Raw genomic sequence first — 19,136 nt, forward strand, 5'->3', positions numbered from 1 at the left:
TAAAGACTAAATGGCCCTTTTTTTGTGTCTCTCAGGAGTCCATCTAGTACTTATTGTCAATTGGAAGTGGGCAGTTTTGCAACTACCACACAGATAAATCGCAAACTGTTTTTCAGGCGCTATTTGTTCCCCAAATGTCAGTTCCACAGAGAGTTATTGTTACGAGCTGCTGAAATGCCTTTCAGTGACCTGCTCCCTTGCTTTAGTCTACCTACAATTTACCTGGACAATTATTATCTTAGTGGGATAGGCCTTTTACTTGGTGGGAACTGTACCATCAACTTCAAAGGGTTGTTGGCTTGTGCCCTTAATGAATACATATTCTCAAGCCTGGCAGTTTCCTGGGAATTGACACCTCAACAGCCAGAGAACTGTAATGAAAAGAAAAGAGAGAAATAATAACGAGCCGCATTGTTAAAAATAATGGGCTGCATCTTGCCCTCCGCTGAGCTGCTTTATGAGGGACTGGGGAAATGGCAGGGAAAAGGGCAGGAGAAATGTATTTCTGAAGTGCCAAGAAGCAGGGTTTGCTCCTCAGAGGATCTATAGATTGGAAACAACGATAAGTCTTTTGTATCCCACTGGCATACGCTGGGGATTAATGCTTATCAAACCTTGGCAAACTTCCAGAGAGTCAGTAAGATGTGTGCACAGCAATGGTATCAGTATTTTTAAGAGATTCTGGTCTTCACTGATAGTTTTAGGGAAGGTCATTGGTTATGCTTAAATAACAGCCTGACAAATTTCATTTGGACAGTTTTGATATCATGAAGCTCCTACTCTATTTGCATTCAAATATTTCTAAAGCAGACAAACAAACAAAAAAAGAACTGTGATTTTGTTTTGATGCCTTGATTTCTTCCTGATTGTAGAAAATGAGCCTGTTATAAAATTTGTCCTGGTGCTGACTACCATGGTCTGTCCCAAACAATGCTTCTATACGACAGCACAGAAATTTCACCTTTAGTAATCACTAAATATCAGAAGCACAAAGTTCTTGTATAAATATCTTGTAAAAAAGGAAAACAATGAAAAAGAAAGCCTTATCATGCTATTAAGCCAATGCTAAAGTTGAAGAGACAGAATAGTAGTTTCACCTTTTATACTGATTATACCGTTAACCTAAAATACCTATTGCCATTGCAATGTTTAGATAAAAAATTTCCTTTCTTGTCAATAGTTTTATTGCTGTTTCCATGGTCTGTCCTTTCACTCCTTCTCAGAAGTACCTCATTTCATGACTGTTCTCACTAAAATCCCGGGACCTTCCCTGGAGTAAGGAGCAGGATGATATTAGCAGAGAGGTACCTGAACGTGGCTGTGCCACCAGAATGGGCGCCGGGCTTCTTGGAAGACCTTTGCCTTCCATCAGTTGCTTCTAATGTCATTCGTAGTGTAGGAAAACAGAAATGGCAGCAGAACAAATTCCTGTGGCTTCTGGTCTCTCATCCAGACTACAGAGAGCTTTGTTCAATTATGAACCACCCCCTGAAGTCTGAGGGTGAAATCTTCAGCACATGGCAATGGAGTATTTCTTCATTGTGGGGCAAGGTAGATCAGAGATGGCTCTTTGAAGTACGTGAAAGATACACTGATTTTTTTTTTTTTTTGGCAGGACAGAGAAAACTCAGTGAGTGCAGCATCACGGACACTAATGAATTGTTTTCTTCTAAAGATACAAATATCAGAAACTCTCTCAATAATAATGCTCTTCTCTGCAATTTGGTGACTCAAGTCAGGATTATTACAATTTCCTCCCTCTATAGGTAAAAATTGCAAGAAGGCGCAAAACTCCTCCTCTAAGAAGAAGATTTTGCTTAAATGCATTTGCTCGTACATCTTGCAATGGAGCTCATTAGCCATGATCAAGTTTTCCTCTTTTTTTTATTCCACTCTTTTCATACGGGGAAGACCCTGATCTTGATTAAAAATTATAAGCTTAATCCAATAGGTATCACTGGGGAACAGAGCAAACTGGAATTCTGGTCTCTGCTCTCAAGGCTTTATTTTTACTTTTAAAAGATATTCTGTTTTCCGACAGGAATAATCCAGGTAACCGAAACTAAGTATGCCTCCCAGGCTCAGCTGAAAGAACCACTGCTGGCATTCATTGCCAGGCTCTCTCTCCACTGATCTTCTTTTGATCTCTGACTTTTACATTCCTTGCTAAGCAGTGGCCCAGTCTCTGCCTTTTTACCTAGTAAATGTTATTTTTAGTTGACAGAAAACCCAACAAGCTCTGAAGGATCTGACCTGCTTGAGAAATACCCGGGCTATAAGCTCTGGCACAGAATGATTAATAGGGTGGTAATTCAAGCCTAAAGTGAAGGGAAGAATATTATGCAAAGTCATACAGTACGATCTACACCATCAGTCAAACAGGTTAATGTTTACAATATGCATAAAATGTTATAGATCACATTCTATTCTTCAAATAATTTTGTATCATAGAAAGAAATGACCTTGTAAAATCTTGGTAAGTGAATCTCATGACTAAAATCCTGTTGCAAATATCAACAGAACACCCCATAACTACACAGGGTTTTTTGTTTTCTACACTGCCCCTTGCTTTACAAGAATAGAGGGCAAACTCAGCAATTTCAGATCACTCATTTTTATCCTCAAAACTCCATTACTCACCAGTTGTCACTACATCTGCTCTACGTCAAACATAAATAACACCAGTTTCTAGCTCCTTCAGTGCTTTGCTAAAATTATTGCCTCTACAGATAACACAGCGATTATGGGCAAGACCAGCCATTCTGTCAGGAGAACAGAAACGTGAAAAAAAATCTAACCTGTTTCCTCTGCATCTCTCTTCATTGTGAAGGTTGCTTGTTTTCAGAATGATCTGGGGAGGTTTTTTCTATGCCAGTGTTGCCAGCTGGAGGACAGCTAGGCAGCAGAGGAAATACTCATTCTTCTCTCTGACTTGCCAGAACAATGCTCAAAAGCACATAGGGCACAGACCTTACCACGGTGACCCAAGTGTACATTAACTTTGCCTGTTTCTGTACCTTCCTACAAACAGGAACACACCATTGAGTAAACAATGCAGACCCGATGCACAGGAACACCACAAGCTAGAATAGTTACATCAATGGTATTGGTTAAAAAATAAATAGAACTATGAATTCTTCTGAAATCTGAGCAATACAGGGTACACCGACGAGTGGTCCAGGGAAATGCTTTACTTTATGATTCAACACAACTTGTACAAGGAGGCTTCACTCATGGGAAAATTCTATTTTTGTGAAGATTCATAGATTTTCACAGTGCAAAACCTTTGAAAAACACTAGTGAAATAAGTCCTCTGTAGTAAATAAATTTTGACTCTGTAAATAATCTGGGTAGTCAGCTCAAACATTTTTTCCTAGTTTTCCTCTTATTCAGAGGGAATCTGTGAATATCATACCCATTTTTTGTACACACAAATCCAATTTTATAGAAATTATAAGAAACCAGAGAATACAAGAAGTTTTGGTGGAAACATTTTTATCTGTCCTTACAGGTAACTACTGTGTAACGACTCTGATTCTTTTCACACAGAGCTTGCTGTGAATTATCCATTCACTGATCTACAAAACCAGGGTAAAAAGAGAACAGGGGTATATATCAGAATAATATATTAAGTTCACAATAAACCCCTTTGACAGTGAATAATGATCTGGGAATTCCTTCCACAATAAGCTCCTTATACTCTGGTCTCCAAAAACATCAAGGACAGAACTTGATAAAAAGTTTTATGGTCCCATTGGAAGAAATTATACTGTCAATCAGATTTACTCTTATTTTCCCAAGCTTGTTTCAGGTTAATGAAAGAAAAAGAATAGGGAATATCCCATCCTATGCAAGGTCTACCAAAATTTTGTATGAATGAGCATCCATCACCAAAGTCTTCCTTCAACAATACATTTCTAACTAAGGGTCCATACTGGATATATCCTTGAGAAGCAGAGGTAACAATGTCAGCTGTAGTACCACATTGAAATGAAGCAATGAAAGAACAGTAGTTTTAGAGATTTACCTTGGGAAAACAAGGACTAGCTGAAGTCACTGAGATCAAGATGGTAGTTTCTAAAGCCCATGCACAGAAAGACTCCCTTCACAATAGGTCTTTACCTTATTCACATAAACTCACAGGTTTTGTCAAGAAAACGTTCCCTCCATGACAGATCCCTCACTTCTAGGGCAAACCTCTTTCAGGTACTGCACAATTATAGGAGAATCCATAAGATGTTGACAAGGCACCTTTGGGATGCCTTTTGAACTCTCCAGGGCACTTGTCCCTCGCAAGGGATGGAAACTAAAATCCACAGCTTCACTCACGTTGTACTTTGCGCTTCACACAAGCTGCTAGAATGATCAGAAAATTACATCCGCACCACCTGCTTCACTCTTGCTCTTCCCACATTTCCCACCTCATGTTAATACAAACACAGTAAAGAACAGATAGAGAACTAGCCCTTAGCCAGTGTAAAGAGTCAGTTCATGTCACCAGCTGTCACACTGCAAAGAATCAGCAGATACCACCATATGGACCTTTCCTCCTTCCTCCTCAGACCATAAACAATTCTTCCTTAAGTCAAACTGGAGTTACTTCTTTACTACATCCAAAGAATAAAGACTCAAATAATGAAATACAGAATCACAGATTCATATCTAGAAACATTAGCCATAATTGCAATAGTGGGAATTTAATATACCTCTGGATTTCATCAGGTTGGTGAACAGCCACCACCAATCTCTAAAATACATCAACACTTCTATTCACAACAGGTTTTATTATTTGGTTAGATCTAATCCAGCAACTCTCATCTGTCTGGACTCAGAGTGTCTCACCAGACACTCAGGACTTGAGCAGGTTTCACACACCCATGCTGCATACTGTCAGCTGCAGGACAGGACAGCCAAATGTCTTTAGTTAAAACAGTCACAGAAACGATGACAACAATTCCTCATTTTTTAGCTCAACCTGTCATTCACCTTTGCATCAAACAGCTCCAAGGTACAAAAAGTAGAAAAAGCTTTTAGTGTACCTTTAAGACAATATTGTCCCTATTTCCTTTTTCATTACCTCTTAGAGTGGAGAACTCTCTCGTGTTCATCACTATTCAAACTTGTTTATGATGCCTACATATCTAAAACAGAAAAGCAGAGGCATGCAAGGCACAGGATTTGCATAGTACAAGATCTCCAGGTGTTGCTCTCTAGAAACACAGATTGCTGCAAGTGGTAAGGCAGATGAACCAGGGGTGATCCTCAATGGCCAGAAGCCTGGCCATGAGAACATCTTCTAATGACAACACATTTATAAAGGCAGGTCTTGCTAAGCGGACAAGGAGCACTCTCTTAACCACCTTTGAAAACACCACCTTTGAAGAAAAAAACTCATTAATTCACACTGATTACTACACAGTAGTTTTGGACAGATACCTACCGTGGTAGGAGAATGAAACAGTAATGGCACCTGGGTAGTGCCATGACAGAAATTCAGTCTTTGTTGTGATGAGAGCCTTTGCCCTCAATCCCATGTTCCTTCTCAACCATGTCAGTGTTTTACAATTTCATATAGAAATGAGTATCACTGAAAAGGAAGGAAGGAAGGAGACACACATGATGTGTAATGTGCTGTTGCCCAGTGGGCATAAAAGAAACACACATCAGGCATTTCCCATTCTCCTCCATCCAGTGATATGCATGAATCCTAATACTGCACCAGCACTGAGAACAAATCATTCCAATTAGCCAATAGGTACTGGTTGAACACTGCAGGAGTATAGCATGGAACCCAGTAAGGAAGAGTTTCAAATTAAAATCCACTACCCTGCTCATGTGTAAGCTCATGAGCAACAGAGAGACCAGTCCCTGGATCGCTCTGACAGGTGGATTTCATCCGCATGAGCAAAGTGATGGGTATGTCCTCTGTTATGAACATGAGCTCGGTGATATGACGGCAGGGAACCATCGCTAGCCCTATGCTACAGAAAGAAGTCTGCTTAAGTTTACCCCACTTTTTGTCAGTGTTAGATGAGTGAAAATATATGGTCTGGTTCTCCATACACTCACACAATTTTATGCAGCTGTTACTACATTTTCAGTGAAAAAACTCCTGATTTATAATCATTGTAAGTAGGAAGAGGATTAAGACTAAAATATCCCTAGTGAAATAGGTGTTCAAAGAGTTTAGTGAATAATTTGCTATGAATAATTCATTTGAAAAAAATGGTATTTTTCCCTAGTCCTGAAAAGCCCAAGAACGGAGTGTGAATGTTTAACAATTATATGATACTTGCAATTATTTGTGATATTTTACATCAAGTAATTTGTGGTCTACACATAAATCAAATAGGAAATTATGATTATTAAATAAAATACAGAATTTACAACTCCCGTAACAAATTATGTCTTTCATCTAATTTATGTAATGAGCTTAGCTAGTCTGCCCTTCATGGATTTCAAACTGCATGTTCAATATTTGCAATTATCTGTGCAGGTGGCAGCTACATAAGTCATCTGATCAGTAACAGAAACACTACCATGTGGGATGCAGTCAAAATAGCAAAACCAGCACATTTTATAATTTCAAAAAATTCAGAAAATACTGAAGCATGCAGTTAAAATTTACAGCTGAGTCTTTTTTGTTCAAAAATACAGGGGTAGGAAACTCTTCCCCTCTTCAGTAAGCACTACTGTCCTGAGACATAGATGGGAGAGGTGGTGCGAATGTGAGGTACTGCTTGTTCTTTATTTTTGTTCAGAACATTAAGTGTGTTGCTTAATGTTTTTAATAGGTAAGCAGCACTGATGTGTTGCCTGAGGTTTGTCACTGGGGCTGGAGAGGGAATGGGATGCAGCAGGAGAACAAGCAGCTTAGCACACATGAAAGAAAGGCTGAGGAAAGGCATGGACATTGACAGCCAGTCGAGACAGCTTGAAAGAAGATTTGGTCCGATTTTCACTTTGGGTAGGATTCCCCGTATTCCCCTTTTTGAAAAACATTTGAAGGTAGGATGTGAAAAACTAAATGCTGTTGATCAAATCACCCTAATGATAGTTGCTTATCCCCAGTTAGACCAAACTGTGGTCTCACTGAAACCTATGGGAGCTTGGTCTTTAGTTGGGATGGAACCAGGATTTCACACTTGATCCTTACAATCACGGTTGTGCTCTTCCTTTCGGTTCTTGTTAAACTGTCTTACTAGGACCTCTTCCTTCTAAGTCTCACTGCTTTATGTCTCAGCCCCATTACTCCTAGATATTTTTATACAAGTCTGAAATAAGCCCAAATCTGACAAACCAAGTTACACTGGCTGTTAGTGCTCATTATAACAGGCTGTCTCTTGTTGTTGGTGTTGGATACTCTGCAGAAAAGAATGAAAGAGGCTAAAGAGCACCACAGAGCATGCTTAGAGCAAACAGCCCAATGCAAATATATATATATGACAGCAGCTAAAGTGATTCCTAAAAAGTTTGCCCTAGGTTTGGCACAGTGAAGCATGACTGTCAGCGATGGGTATGTCCTTACCATGGGAAAGCAGCTCCACTAAACTGTAGTGCTGCCTACCACTTCTAGGTTGTCTGAAACACTGAGAAGGAGATAGCAATCTATTAGAAATACAAAATAAAAAATAAGTGCTTTGAAAGTATACTCAGATAACAGATCAGCCTCTCCTATTACCTGCTGTCTTCTTCCATTAACAACCCTATGAGTTCTGGACATGTTTTCCTTTACAGTTCCTATTTTTATTGTCATCGTTTTCCCTCTCTCACCTCCTTATGTTCTCTTACCACTTTTTTCAGTGGTGAAGATGACAGTTTTTACATCTGAGAGGTACTGAGAGGACCAAAAATTCCTATTCAATCACTGAAATAACTGACCTGATTTTCCCCTGCACATACAAATCTTTTGTTGCAGATGGAAATTATTCTGATGATAGTCCTATTTTCATCCATGTAATACAGTTAAGGCTACGGAGGTTTGTGGTATTATGTGCAGATTAAATTGGTGAGTTAAGAATGAGTCTAGTTATCTGCATTGTGGTAATGATGTCTCCTCTGTGGTCTTGGATGGTACCTCCTTAGTTATTCCCTGCACAGAACTGTGTCTCCATCTGCACTTGTAACTCCTCCCTTCAACCCACTTCGTCTCCTTTGTGAAGCTATTTCATCAGAGCCTGTTGTAACCCCTTATCATGAGCACATGGGTGAAATTTGAGAAATGGGGTGCTGGTTGCTCCATGGGCGGTTCCCTCCCCCCACTTGCATGCGCCCTATCTCGGTAAGACTCCACAGGCCACACTCCCTCAATCTGCTAGTTGCTCTTTTGCTTTGAAGAAAATTGGCAAGTCTACCAGAGCAAAAAGGCAAGTTTTGTTTGCCTTAAACATTAAAGACAACAGAACGGTAAATACTGCCAATTTTAACGCAGAACTAGTACCTTCACTTTTGTTTCCCTCACAATTTGAATGAAAAGCAAATGATGTTCTGCCTGTGAATCAAAAATTCTCCTACTTGACTAAGTGTGTCTGATACCATGATAATGAAAATACTGGTGAGTTTGAAGGCAGTACTGAAATGCATAATGCTAGAAACACAAGCTTATTTTTTTCTAAGTAAGAAGGTGCTTTAATAGAAGTACTTTGATGAAGGACTAATTGCCTCTATGTGATGACAGTTGAAAAAAGATGTTTTAAGCAGCTTCTTATTCAGAAATTAGTAGCCAAGATCAATAAACAAAACATAAAATGTAGGCATATTGTTGATGCAGATATTGATGCAGATAATGTAGGCATAATATTGCCATAACTGGTGAAAAAAGCTGATGAAATAGAATAGCTGATGTTAATTCTATTGAGGCTGACCTCAAGTAGCTAGTGTTCAACCAGTTTGGTTTTTATATGGCCTTGAAAGATATGCCAACTATAGCTGCTAAATCCATATTGCAATTAGAAATGGTTACCTTTGTTGATCAAAAAAAATATGAAATGGAAGAAAAGAAAAATAACATACCATGTTTACACACAAAACAAAAAGAGCTACATCAGGGACATCAGGGAAGGTGGAATACTATAACAACACATTTTATATTGTTATACTATTCCACCCACCTTAATGGAGAACCCTTCGGTGTGGCTACGCCATAGCCTTTCGAATCCAGATTTCCTCCCACTTTCATGGTGTCACATGGCTTTCGTTGCTCAATGTACTCATTCATGGTGGACTCCAGCAGGAAGGCAAACTTGCCCTTGGATTTGCGGACACGAGCTACTCCCTCTGCTGTAGTCCTAGTGAACACTGATGGCTCTGCTGATTTCATGTAGGTCCACATCTTTTCATACACTGCTATTTTTGATCTCTGGAGAAAATTAAAAAGGAGTTAGAACAAGAGAATGTTGCAACATTTCAGAATGGCACTGTTTAAAATAAAATCAATCATACTTAATATTTCAAACAACTGGGTTGAGAAAAACATACTTGGATAAGAATTATCTTTGAGTTCCATGATTATTTAAAAAGAAACAAGAAATAACAATATCAATACTATAAAATCAGATACTATTTTTAGGCTCAGTTAGCCTCCAGTAGTCACAATAAAATAACTGCAAAGCTAAGACCTGAATTTTCTGTTAAATAAAGGCAGTTCACACAGTCAAAGTGTTGTAAAGTGTGTTTTAGGAGATTATGTATGAAATAGATATCCATGATAAACCTGTATGGGAAAGAGAAACAATAAAATAATCTCCCATAAATATTGAGCTGACTCTTGAAGCATTTCCCAGCTCTAACACCCACTTCTTACACCATCAAAAGCACAATAGCTTAAGTAAGAGTTCTGCTTTCAACATTCAGAGTCCAGAAATCATTCAATTTACATTCAGAAAGGCTGCACAACATTTCATGACATGGTTCACAACGAAAGACGGAAACAGCAAATTGGACCACATATGCTATTAAAGAAAACAAAATGCCCTAAGCATTTGTGTTAAACAAGTATTAAGTATGTTTTCAGAACTGCAGTATCAGTGGATTTATTTTAAAGACTCTGATCCTGCAAGTAATTGAGTAGGAAATGTGCTTGCTCAAAGAATGTACAAGAATTCATGGCTTAGAGCGCGTTAGTTGGAAATTTGCCTGTCTGGGAATGCATGATGTAACCACGAGTAAAGAATTAAGCAAAAATAAAACTTAACAAAAAATAAAAACAAATAAACATTTTCATTGGAAGGGAGGAAGGAAATGCTGTCAGGCTGAGAAGCTTCCCATGGTCGTTAGATTTGTTCAACAACTCCTTTGCTTCCTCCAGCAACAGGGATACATACATGCAAACCAGCAGCGCGTCAGCTGAACACTATAGTGTTTTTATTTAATAACAGATGGCAGTTTTCTTCTCTTATGTATGCTGCAAAAGGGACTTTTTAACCCGGTGCTCATCTCAGCTTTTATTTGAGTCAACAGGAGTTTCTAGATAAGTAGAATTTGGTCTGTGAGCCCATTCCTACACTGTGCTGAGCACTCCAGGAAAATATTCATTATTATAAAGCCCCAAAACAAAGGGCCTTAGAATATTTAAACAAATATCAAGTCCTATAATCTAGGTATTATTTAAATTGACAATGACTTTAAAAAGCCTGCAACTGAGCCTTTGTATAGGTAAGAGTAATTTCCCTGAAGCACTTCTTTTTACCAATTACTGAATGATTGGTCTAACTTAAAAGTGTCATTTAACCAAAAATGTTCAATAAAAATACCATATAAGAGAACACGATAAATTATCCTTTCTTTTTTAGCTTGTCTTTATGCATTATTTTATCTTTCTGTCAAATATAGTAAAACTTAAATTAACAATAGATGTGCCTTGTCACCCTCTTTTCACTGGAGTCACAGCTACTTTTCATTTACATAATAGTGGCTGAGTGCAGAGAGTAAGCTAAGCCACCCATGTATTCTTTTTGCTTTATGCTGATGTAATTTCACGGCTTTAAATTTACAGAAAGAAAAAAAAGGAAGAGAGCAGGCATTCAAGAATATTTACTTGCCTTTGTCTGCCTTCACTTCCAATCATTTTTTTACATCTTAACATCCATATCACCAGATTCTTTATAAAGTAAACATCTAATAGGTCACGTTCCTTCAAAACTAAAAACATGCAACACATAAAATAGCTCTATTAGTAAGAGGAAACAATGCCCTATAACAATTGAAAAAGGTTGCATTTTAATCTGTTTTTTTAAAATCAAGTTTCCTTTGCCCATCAAGAGACAAAAAAATATGGCAAGTCTAACAAGGCATCCGCTCTGTAAGAACATTTTTTTCTCCCAGGCTTTCATTTCTTAACATTCAATTTCTACATGTCAACCTAGAGTGAAAAGTGAAGAGTGAGCCAACAGATATTCCTCATTATCATATGAGGAAACATTGCAGCTTTCCCTGCAGTCAGACAGGCTAGGATAATTTTTATTTAGGACTTTTCTGAGTAGGACTGCTAGAACTAAGTTCTTTTCCTCTTGAGCAAGCTGCTCGGCAAATGTAACTCTCACTGTGTCCAAAACAGGAAATAAGTAAATAGCTAATAGTATCAGAGTCTTCTTTTACTTTATGTTGGCTTTAAAATGACTTTTCCTTTTTCTGTTTTTAATCTGGAATCAAAACTGATTGATCCAGACAGACTGAATTGTTGTTCAGAGTTTCTGACATTTTGATCAGAAATTATCAAATTATAAGAAAATGTCCTGAAGGCTTATCTTCAGTCAGATAGTAATCAATGACAGAAAAGTTACACATGACTCTAATCCTAAAACCGATGATGTTTGTTTCCAACCACACAAAATGCTAGACTTGGGAAACAAGTCTTCTCCTACTATTGTTTCAGGCTAGGTCTTAATTTACATATTATGCAAACAGTGTTTGTGCAAATGTTGTCTGTCAACAGTATTTTATCTTTGTCCTTATTTTGTGAAAAATATTTTTAGAAATAGCACATGCAATATCATTAAAATCACTATACTGTTCCAGAGATTAGAAGTTATTTGATAGCAGGGCCTCAATTACACCATTTTAAAAAAAGTGACGAACACAGTCTAAGTTGTGATGAAACTTCAAATTTTGCATATGCAACTACATTTAGTATTTGTAGTTACTTTTAATGTTTTCCTATGTATTTTGAACTAAAGGAAAAATATAAAGAGAACATTGATTTTCCTTCTTTTTTCTCTTAGTCGTTTAAGATTAAAGTGAAAGAACGGCTGTCATTATAGATGGAGAAGGAATTGTCTCTTCAAGGAGAGATCTTGCATGAAATATTGATTGAAACAAAAACGTATCTGTTACACTACGATTTAAAAGAATCATGAAATTTTTGTGACCAAGACTGTTTCTATACCAAAAGACCTGACCTCATTACTGCACAACAATGGCTTATAAAAGTGTTTCGAAACTCTTAAGAAAACTCCATTCCTTTGTTCTCTACTATTTCCTTGGGAATTAATTTTTGCATCATCAACTAAAAAAAATTGCAAGTCCTGGATACTCTTGAAAACGCAACAAGTTAATAAACCCAAAGTTAAATAATCTGCCTGGTTCTCAGCATCATGTTTTTAACTATCATCAAAGCTTCAATCTAGTTGAAAGAACTATTTGTACAGATATATTGTGGTTAGCACCTCAGCTTGTGATGGACTGAAACTGGAATTCTCAGTATTAAATGCCTAACTTTCCACAAAGTGAGCTAAAGAAGAATCTATGGGTTAAGCATTGATGAATATAAATAATGAGTATTGACGGATTATACCCTTTTCAAGAAAATAGGAAATCTGGCCATCTCAGGATCAAAATATTTCTATTCGCAGACAAGTCTCCTATATCTTAATGCCACCATTTTTGTAGACAGGTGATGTGAAATCAGCACTTCTGGGGAGCACAAGCTGAGTTTCTACCACTTGGGGTAAAAAGTAAGCTCCTAGAGAGCATCTGTAGTGTCATACTTAGGTGTACACCAACACCCTGGCTATAGAAGATGACAGGTGTAATTAGAAACCTGTCACTGAACTGTATCTATTAAAAAATGAGTTACCAAGCACCCTAGCTATTTCAGTGGGATCCCTCTAGAGTTGATGCAAAGAGAAAGATACTTTAAAGGGTGATTTATTTCAACATAATATACTTGTCCTGTACAGGATGCACAGGAGTTCTTTTCTTTCTCCAGTGTCTACAGAAGAAATTTAGGAAACTGGCTTAACTCCTTGGACAGCTTCATTATGTGAAGGCTCAACCACTGTGTGTTGGTTAAGTGCCATTTATATCTTATAAGGCATCATCTTTTTATACCTAATAGAAAATATTTGCAAGTTCTTCTACGGGGATGTCACTTGCAATAAAAAGGTTATTTCACTACAGACCTTTTGGAGGTCACTCAGCAGCTTCCATTGAATTGATGCTGCCTATAGTTCACAAATCCCATCCATCATTTTGTCATGATTCACTGAGTTCAGTTTGGCCAAACTGAAAACAGTCAAGGTGCGTGGGAGTATCTAACACAGAACAGTCCCCGTTCAATTAGACAATAAGAAGAAATTATCACTCCATCTCCCTTTCTTCTAAAAATGCCTTAAACTGCACCTTTCAGATAAATAATGCTCCTAAACTGTGTAATTTCCAAGGAAGGATTACTGTCTCCCAGCATTTGTTCAGAGCCATGTTCAAACACTAAACTCACACAAGTTCAGACAGCTAGGCTTAACTTTCATTTGCTAGAGCACGAAATAAAGCAGGAGGGACTGTTTATGAGGTACCCCTTGTGATGTCCAGGCTCCCTGTTTTCCAGCTGGCAAACGATGAGGATTACATACCAACTACACCAATACAGGAAAGCAAATTAAAATGAAGTAATCAATACAGACAGCACAGACATATGAATGGCTACTTAGGCTATTTCCTAATGCTCCAACCACATCCCCCCGAGATACATTTTCTCTTTACTATTCATCTGAAAGCCAGCAAATTAAAAAATGCATTCCCTGCCCACCACCCAAGACCCTAAAGCAAAATGCACACAGCCAAATCCGTAAGTAGAAACAAAACCTGCAAGACTCCATGTTATCATCACAGGCTTTCAGTGCTGCACATCGTTTCAGCACTGTAGGTTCAGATGAATCAATAGTGCAATGCTGCTTTAATTATCACTGGCTTTAGTATCCCTCGGGGCACATCTTTTGCCCAATGTGACAGGATCAATAAGCTTTCCACAAATTAAAATAACTGAAAAATCCAACAAATGGTGTTGCGGGGGTAAAAACGTAAAGTACTGCAGGAGTTACAAACTATAGTACATGTAATCGCAAAGTAACATTATTTCACCCTTCCCAAGCATCTTGTAAGAGCAGCCGGTAAGGAGAGCTGCTCTAATGGACATGCCAACTTACTCTGAAGAACTCTTTGGTTGACCCTGAGTCCAGTGTCCCATAAGCAATTTCAGTTTGTTTGGCAAGGTCTTCTGCACTTTCTATGGGCGAGACCATTCGCTCAACAGTCAAGAAAGCAGCGAGGTTAGCAGTGTAGGATGAAATAATGATGAGCGTGAAGAACCACCAGACACCTCCAACAATGCGACCTGAGAGGGATCTAAACATGAATAAGGTAATGCACATCTTCCTGTCTCTTAAGCCACGCAGACAGAGAGAGAAAGAGAGAGGGCACCATTATTGCTGAACATGTATCATCAAGTAACAGTTAATGGGAGGGAGATCATTTGCATTTTAAATACTAATAAATGCCTTTTCTCTTGAATCTTAATGCCTACAGTACGGAGTCCACTGTATTAATACGTATCACACACATATTCTCTTGAACAGTAATTCCAGTGTTGTTGTTATTTCAGGAAATGCTTAACATAGCAAAAATTTTGTCAAAAATACTGGATAGGTGATCTCTTTTTGGAGACAAAAGTTAAGCATGGTAGCTGCAGATCAGTAGCTTCCTCTGTTTCCTCTTAAAAAAAAGACACAAAAGGCTTTGTACATGGATTATGTTGGCTCTAGGATTAAAATGTTCCTGTCATCTGAATTTAACAAACATTCCACAAGCTACTGCAATCATTTGAACTTTCACATTTTTCTTTTTTAAGAAGCAAGCACTTTGTGGTAACAGAGTTATTTATGTTATGTAAAAAAATATATGTTTCCCATTTGAATACCTGTAATTTGATGAGAAGGCTGTTGAGGAGTAATGTACATCCAGTCTTAATCAGTATCAGTTTTATTGCTAACTTCAATAACAGCAGAGTTAGGCCAATGCTGAACACTCTCAAAATCTCACTGAAAATGGCTAAAATGAAGCATTGAGGTTTGAAAGACTGGGACATAATATTTGATAAAGAACTTGTAGTTACTGCACACTAAAGTTCCAGAGTATCTTAAAAGGTTGACAAATTCAGGACTGGGATACTATATTAGATCCGAGGCACCCACTCCGTAAGGCATAGCTTAGCAATGCAGCGTGGCCTCTCGGAAACAGACGGTCAAATGCTCTCTCATAAACAGTGATATTCTGGAAGCAGCGCTGCAGAACTTGATAGGGAACACGAAGGGGACATCCGTTCATGCAAAGCAAATATTCAGCACGATAGTGTGCATTTCATAAAGCGTAAATGCAATGGAACTAATTTAGCAACAACATAGTTCCTCTGAAGTCAACTCAGTGGAATTGCCCCTGTGTGTACATGCTGTTTCTGAGACCTGTTTGTGGTTTATGCACATTGACATATGTAAAAAAACAGCAATGACTGACATTCCATGCAGATTCTCTGTTGCCCTTATCATAGCTATTAAAAAAGAAAAAAAATCAAAAGGCTTCCTAAAGAATGAACTTCAAAACACTGCTAGGAAAATAAACAAAGGAAGATTTTATGCTTCAGTGTTGAAGATAAAATGCAAATATAAAAAGATTTGACACAAACCTTGGGGAAATATCACATCCTTGTTGCATAAAGGCACCCAGGGAAAACCAGAGGCTGTTGAATATGCCAAACTCATTGGGAGGCTGGTCACTGGGTCCTTCTTTGCCATCCTCTGGTTCTTCTGTGTGCCACTCATATGGGCTAAACCTGCTAACTAGGAACAGGACCACACTGACACCAATGTAGGCAAAGACTATGCACATCCAGATCTCATACGCCAAAGGGTCCAAGAAGGAAAACACTCCCGGTTTAGATTTCTGGGGCTTTTTGATCATAATGGATATCCCCAAACTCATAAAAGGCTTAGAAAAATCAATGACCTCTTCTCGTACCAAAGTGATGGTCAGAGGCGCAACAGCAATCTCTGCTTTCTATAAAGAAAAAAGAAATATAGATGTATAGATTAATTTGAGTTGGCTTATACACTCAGCTAAGCAGCTAATTCCAAACGTATGTCACTAACATCAGGACACTGTGGCTTAAATGTTCTTTATAACGTCTTTATCTTTCTTTCTATCACAGTCTATATTTACTCAATATGCTTGTAGTAAAACATACATATTGCTGTTTTTTATTTTACATAATTATAGAAATACTTAATTTTCCTGCTAAGGAGAAGACTCTTAAATCTTATAGATGCGGGAAGCAGTGTAGGTAGATCATTTTAGGTATTAATTTAGATTTAAAGTAACTGAATTCAAGGAAGAATGAAAAATGAGAACGATCCTATTGTCAGTGAAAGTATAGAGACTTTTTTATAAGATCCCAGAAACAGTCACTTATTATCATATTTTCATTCATTTCAAACAATCATTCTTGAGGAAAAACAGCTCATAGGCTCAAGGAAGTTCCAAATAACATGAAGCAGCAAAGGTGATTAATTATTGCCATGATGCCACAAAACTGCATGCAGTTTTCTTGGTGGAAAGGTAGTTCAAGAGGAACGAATCAGATCTTAAACAGTGGAAAAAGGCAAGTATACAGAAAACAGCTGTGCAAAATCACGCGATAAAAGGATAAAAAGTGTGCTGAATCCATTCCCATTAGAGATAGGAATAATTTTTAAAATGTTTTCTCTAATCTGTTTTTAGAATGAAGATGCCAGTCTTGAATGAGTCATTACTGATGATGACAGTGATTATGGTGGCTAACAATGATCCTTCCATGAACTGTAAGGTATTACAGCTGGGCTAATGGGTCATTTCTGTCATTAGGGACTCAACATTACATTAAGGTTTACTCCTTGCTTTGCCTTGTACGCTAAAGCTGTCATTACAGCAGCACTTAAGATGGGAATTGTAAGAGGAACTGTGACAAAAGATGCACCTGCAGAGGGAAACGGATGCAGAAGCTGCTGAAACCTTTCTCCTGTTCATCATGGCGGTGCTGTACCTAGTTGTATCTAGCCTGTGACCAGCACGGACTTCTATACAGCTTATGGGCTAAGGAGGTAACTGAACACATTCTGAGAACATTTTTTTTTTGGTTGCAGATAAGGCAGACTCACCACTTGCCTTCGCCATTGGCACTACTCTGCTTCAGGCCTCAGTATGTGAGATACTCTGCCTGTATTTACCCCACCCCAGGCCCAGTCATCCTCACAGACACAACTAAGATTTATTCATAAATCTCCACAATAGCCCTGTCATAGTTTTCTTTTCTAAATACTTAGTTGGCCCAAATCCATCTTGTGGGGTAGCATCTTCAGATATAGTACGCAGACCATAGTTTAGCAAAGCATTCAAGCATGTGTGCCTTTTAGGATGTTCTTAAGAACATTCATACTCGGTAAAATATACAAGGATATATTTAAATCCCATCAATTTCAATGAGATGAAAACATGCTGAAAATTAAGGATGTGCTTAAATAGTTTAATCCAAGTGTTACATAAATAGCTTGTGTGATAAAAAAATAAATTGAAATGTAGGCTTTTTTATCATCTTACAGTTTTGACAGATAAATGCATTTAAAATAATGTTTTTGCTATTTTATTCACTAAGTTATACTGAGCTATATATACTTTATGGAATTTAATTTAAAACTAATTTAATATAGTTAAAAGTTAAACCTGTTTTGGTAGCTGTATAATTTTGAATAATTCAAAAGAACTGACTCATTCTAGTGCAATGGCCCCAAAATGCAAATTTGTATTAAAATTGCTATATATTAATCATCAGATCATATCCGTCATTCTGAAATAATTGTGAAGCAAACAGTTATCATCATGATTTTATGTAAAGATATTATAGTTTAAGGAACACAATTAAAATAATAATTTTGCAAGTGTATCAGGCATCTCTGGTGCTAATGTCTTGGGTAAACATTATGATAATAGTGCTAATTCTCTAAATTTTAATGTAAATTTTGTAATACAAGGCATTTTTAAAAATTTGGCTTAAGTCTCATGATTACATAAGTCTGACTGAAATATATATTTTATGAAGAAAAATAACATGTCTAAAATATATTTTTAAGTATCCTGAGAATTTTCAAGTAAATTTGGGTTCTGTAGTCTAAGGATTGTACGATAGTTTGGGCTATTGGCATTGGTGCATATTTTTGTATTTCATCTCACTCATGAATTCCTTTTTTTCTAGAAGGATGCTTTCCTTCCTTAGTCAATGTCTTTTATACTCCTAAATTTCAGCTACTATGAACACATAATGTGGAGTCCTTGAAATGAATTAACTGAAAGACTCGAGGGAATAGCAATCTATTACTGCTAATCTTCTCTGTATTTGTCACATAGTGATATCTTCCTTAACACGGTGTAAACAATAGGCCTTGTCATTGGTCTTCAAAAGTGTTGGCTAACGCTTCATTTTTCGTGTCTGCAGATTGCTATTGGGATTAAAACAAGGATCCTTAAGGGTGGTTAGTTTTTACGATGTGAGGTAGAAAAGTGACAGCACTGTTTCAGTGTGACTTGTGAAGATTTTAAAGACCTAATTAGCACACTGCCTACACTACTTTAAAGAGTTAAAGAGAAGAGATAGGAACTTATCCCATTTCATTATGACAGTGATCTAATGTCAGATGATTCATAGTGTAGTTAAACCTGTTTCATGCCAATGAATGTAAAGGGACAGTATATAGGTCACAATTAGATGCCAAAGAATTGGAAAAAGTGCAGCCTCCCCAGTCTGATCACAGATGGCGTTAAATCCGGCTGGCGGCCGGTCA

At 37.6% G+C, this 19,136-nt stretch overlaps 1 protein-coding gene across 1 annotated transcript; it reads right to left on the reverse strand.

Moving 5' to 3' along the window:
• Positions 1-9,051: 9,051 nt before the first annotated feature.
• LOC104622199 (glutamate receptor 4) lies at positions 9,052-17,475 on the reverse strand. Its single transcript, XM_010288916.1, has 4 exons — positions 17,467-17,475; positions 15,953-16,323; positions 14,421-14,619; positions 9,052-9,358 (listed from the first exon to the last, which is right to left on the reverse strand). The coding sequence occupies exons 1-4, from the start codon at positions 17,473-17,475 to the stop codon at positions 9,098-9,100; spliced, it is 840 nt and encodes a 279-aa protein (XP_010287218.1). The 3' UTR covers positions 9,052-9,097.
• Positions 17,476-19,136: the final 1,661 nt, after the last annotated feature.

The sequence above is a fragment of the Phaethon lepturus genome, unplaced genomic scaffold (genome assembly GCF_000687285.1).
Source record: "Phaethon lepturus isolate BGI_N335 unplaced genomic scaffold, ASM68728v1 Scaffold57456, whole genome shotgun sequence".
Taxonomy (NCBI): domain Eukaryota; kingdom Metazoa; phylum Chordata; class Aves; order Phaethontiformes; family Phaethontidae; genus Phaethon; species Phaethon lepturus.

Coding starts and splice junctions, on each gene's coding strand:
- LOC104622199 (XM_010288916.1), bottom strand. Junction 14,620..15,952: donor GGATGTGATATTTCCCCAAG/GTTTGTGTCAAA, acceptor ATTCATGTTTAG/ATCCCTCTCAGGTCGCATTG. Junction 9,359..14,420: donor CAACCAAAGAGTTCTTCAGA/GTAAGTTGGCAT, acceptor AATTTTCTCCAG/AGATCAAAAATAGCAGTGTA.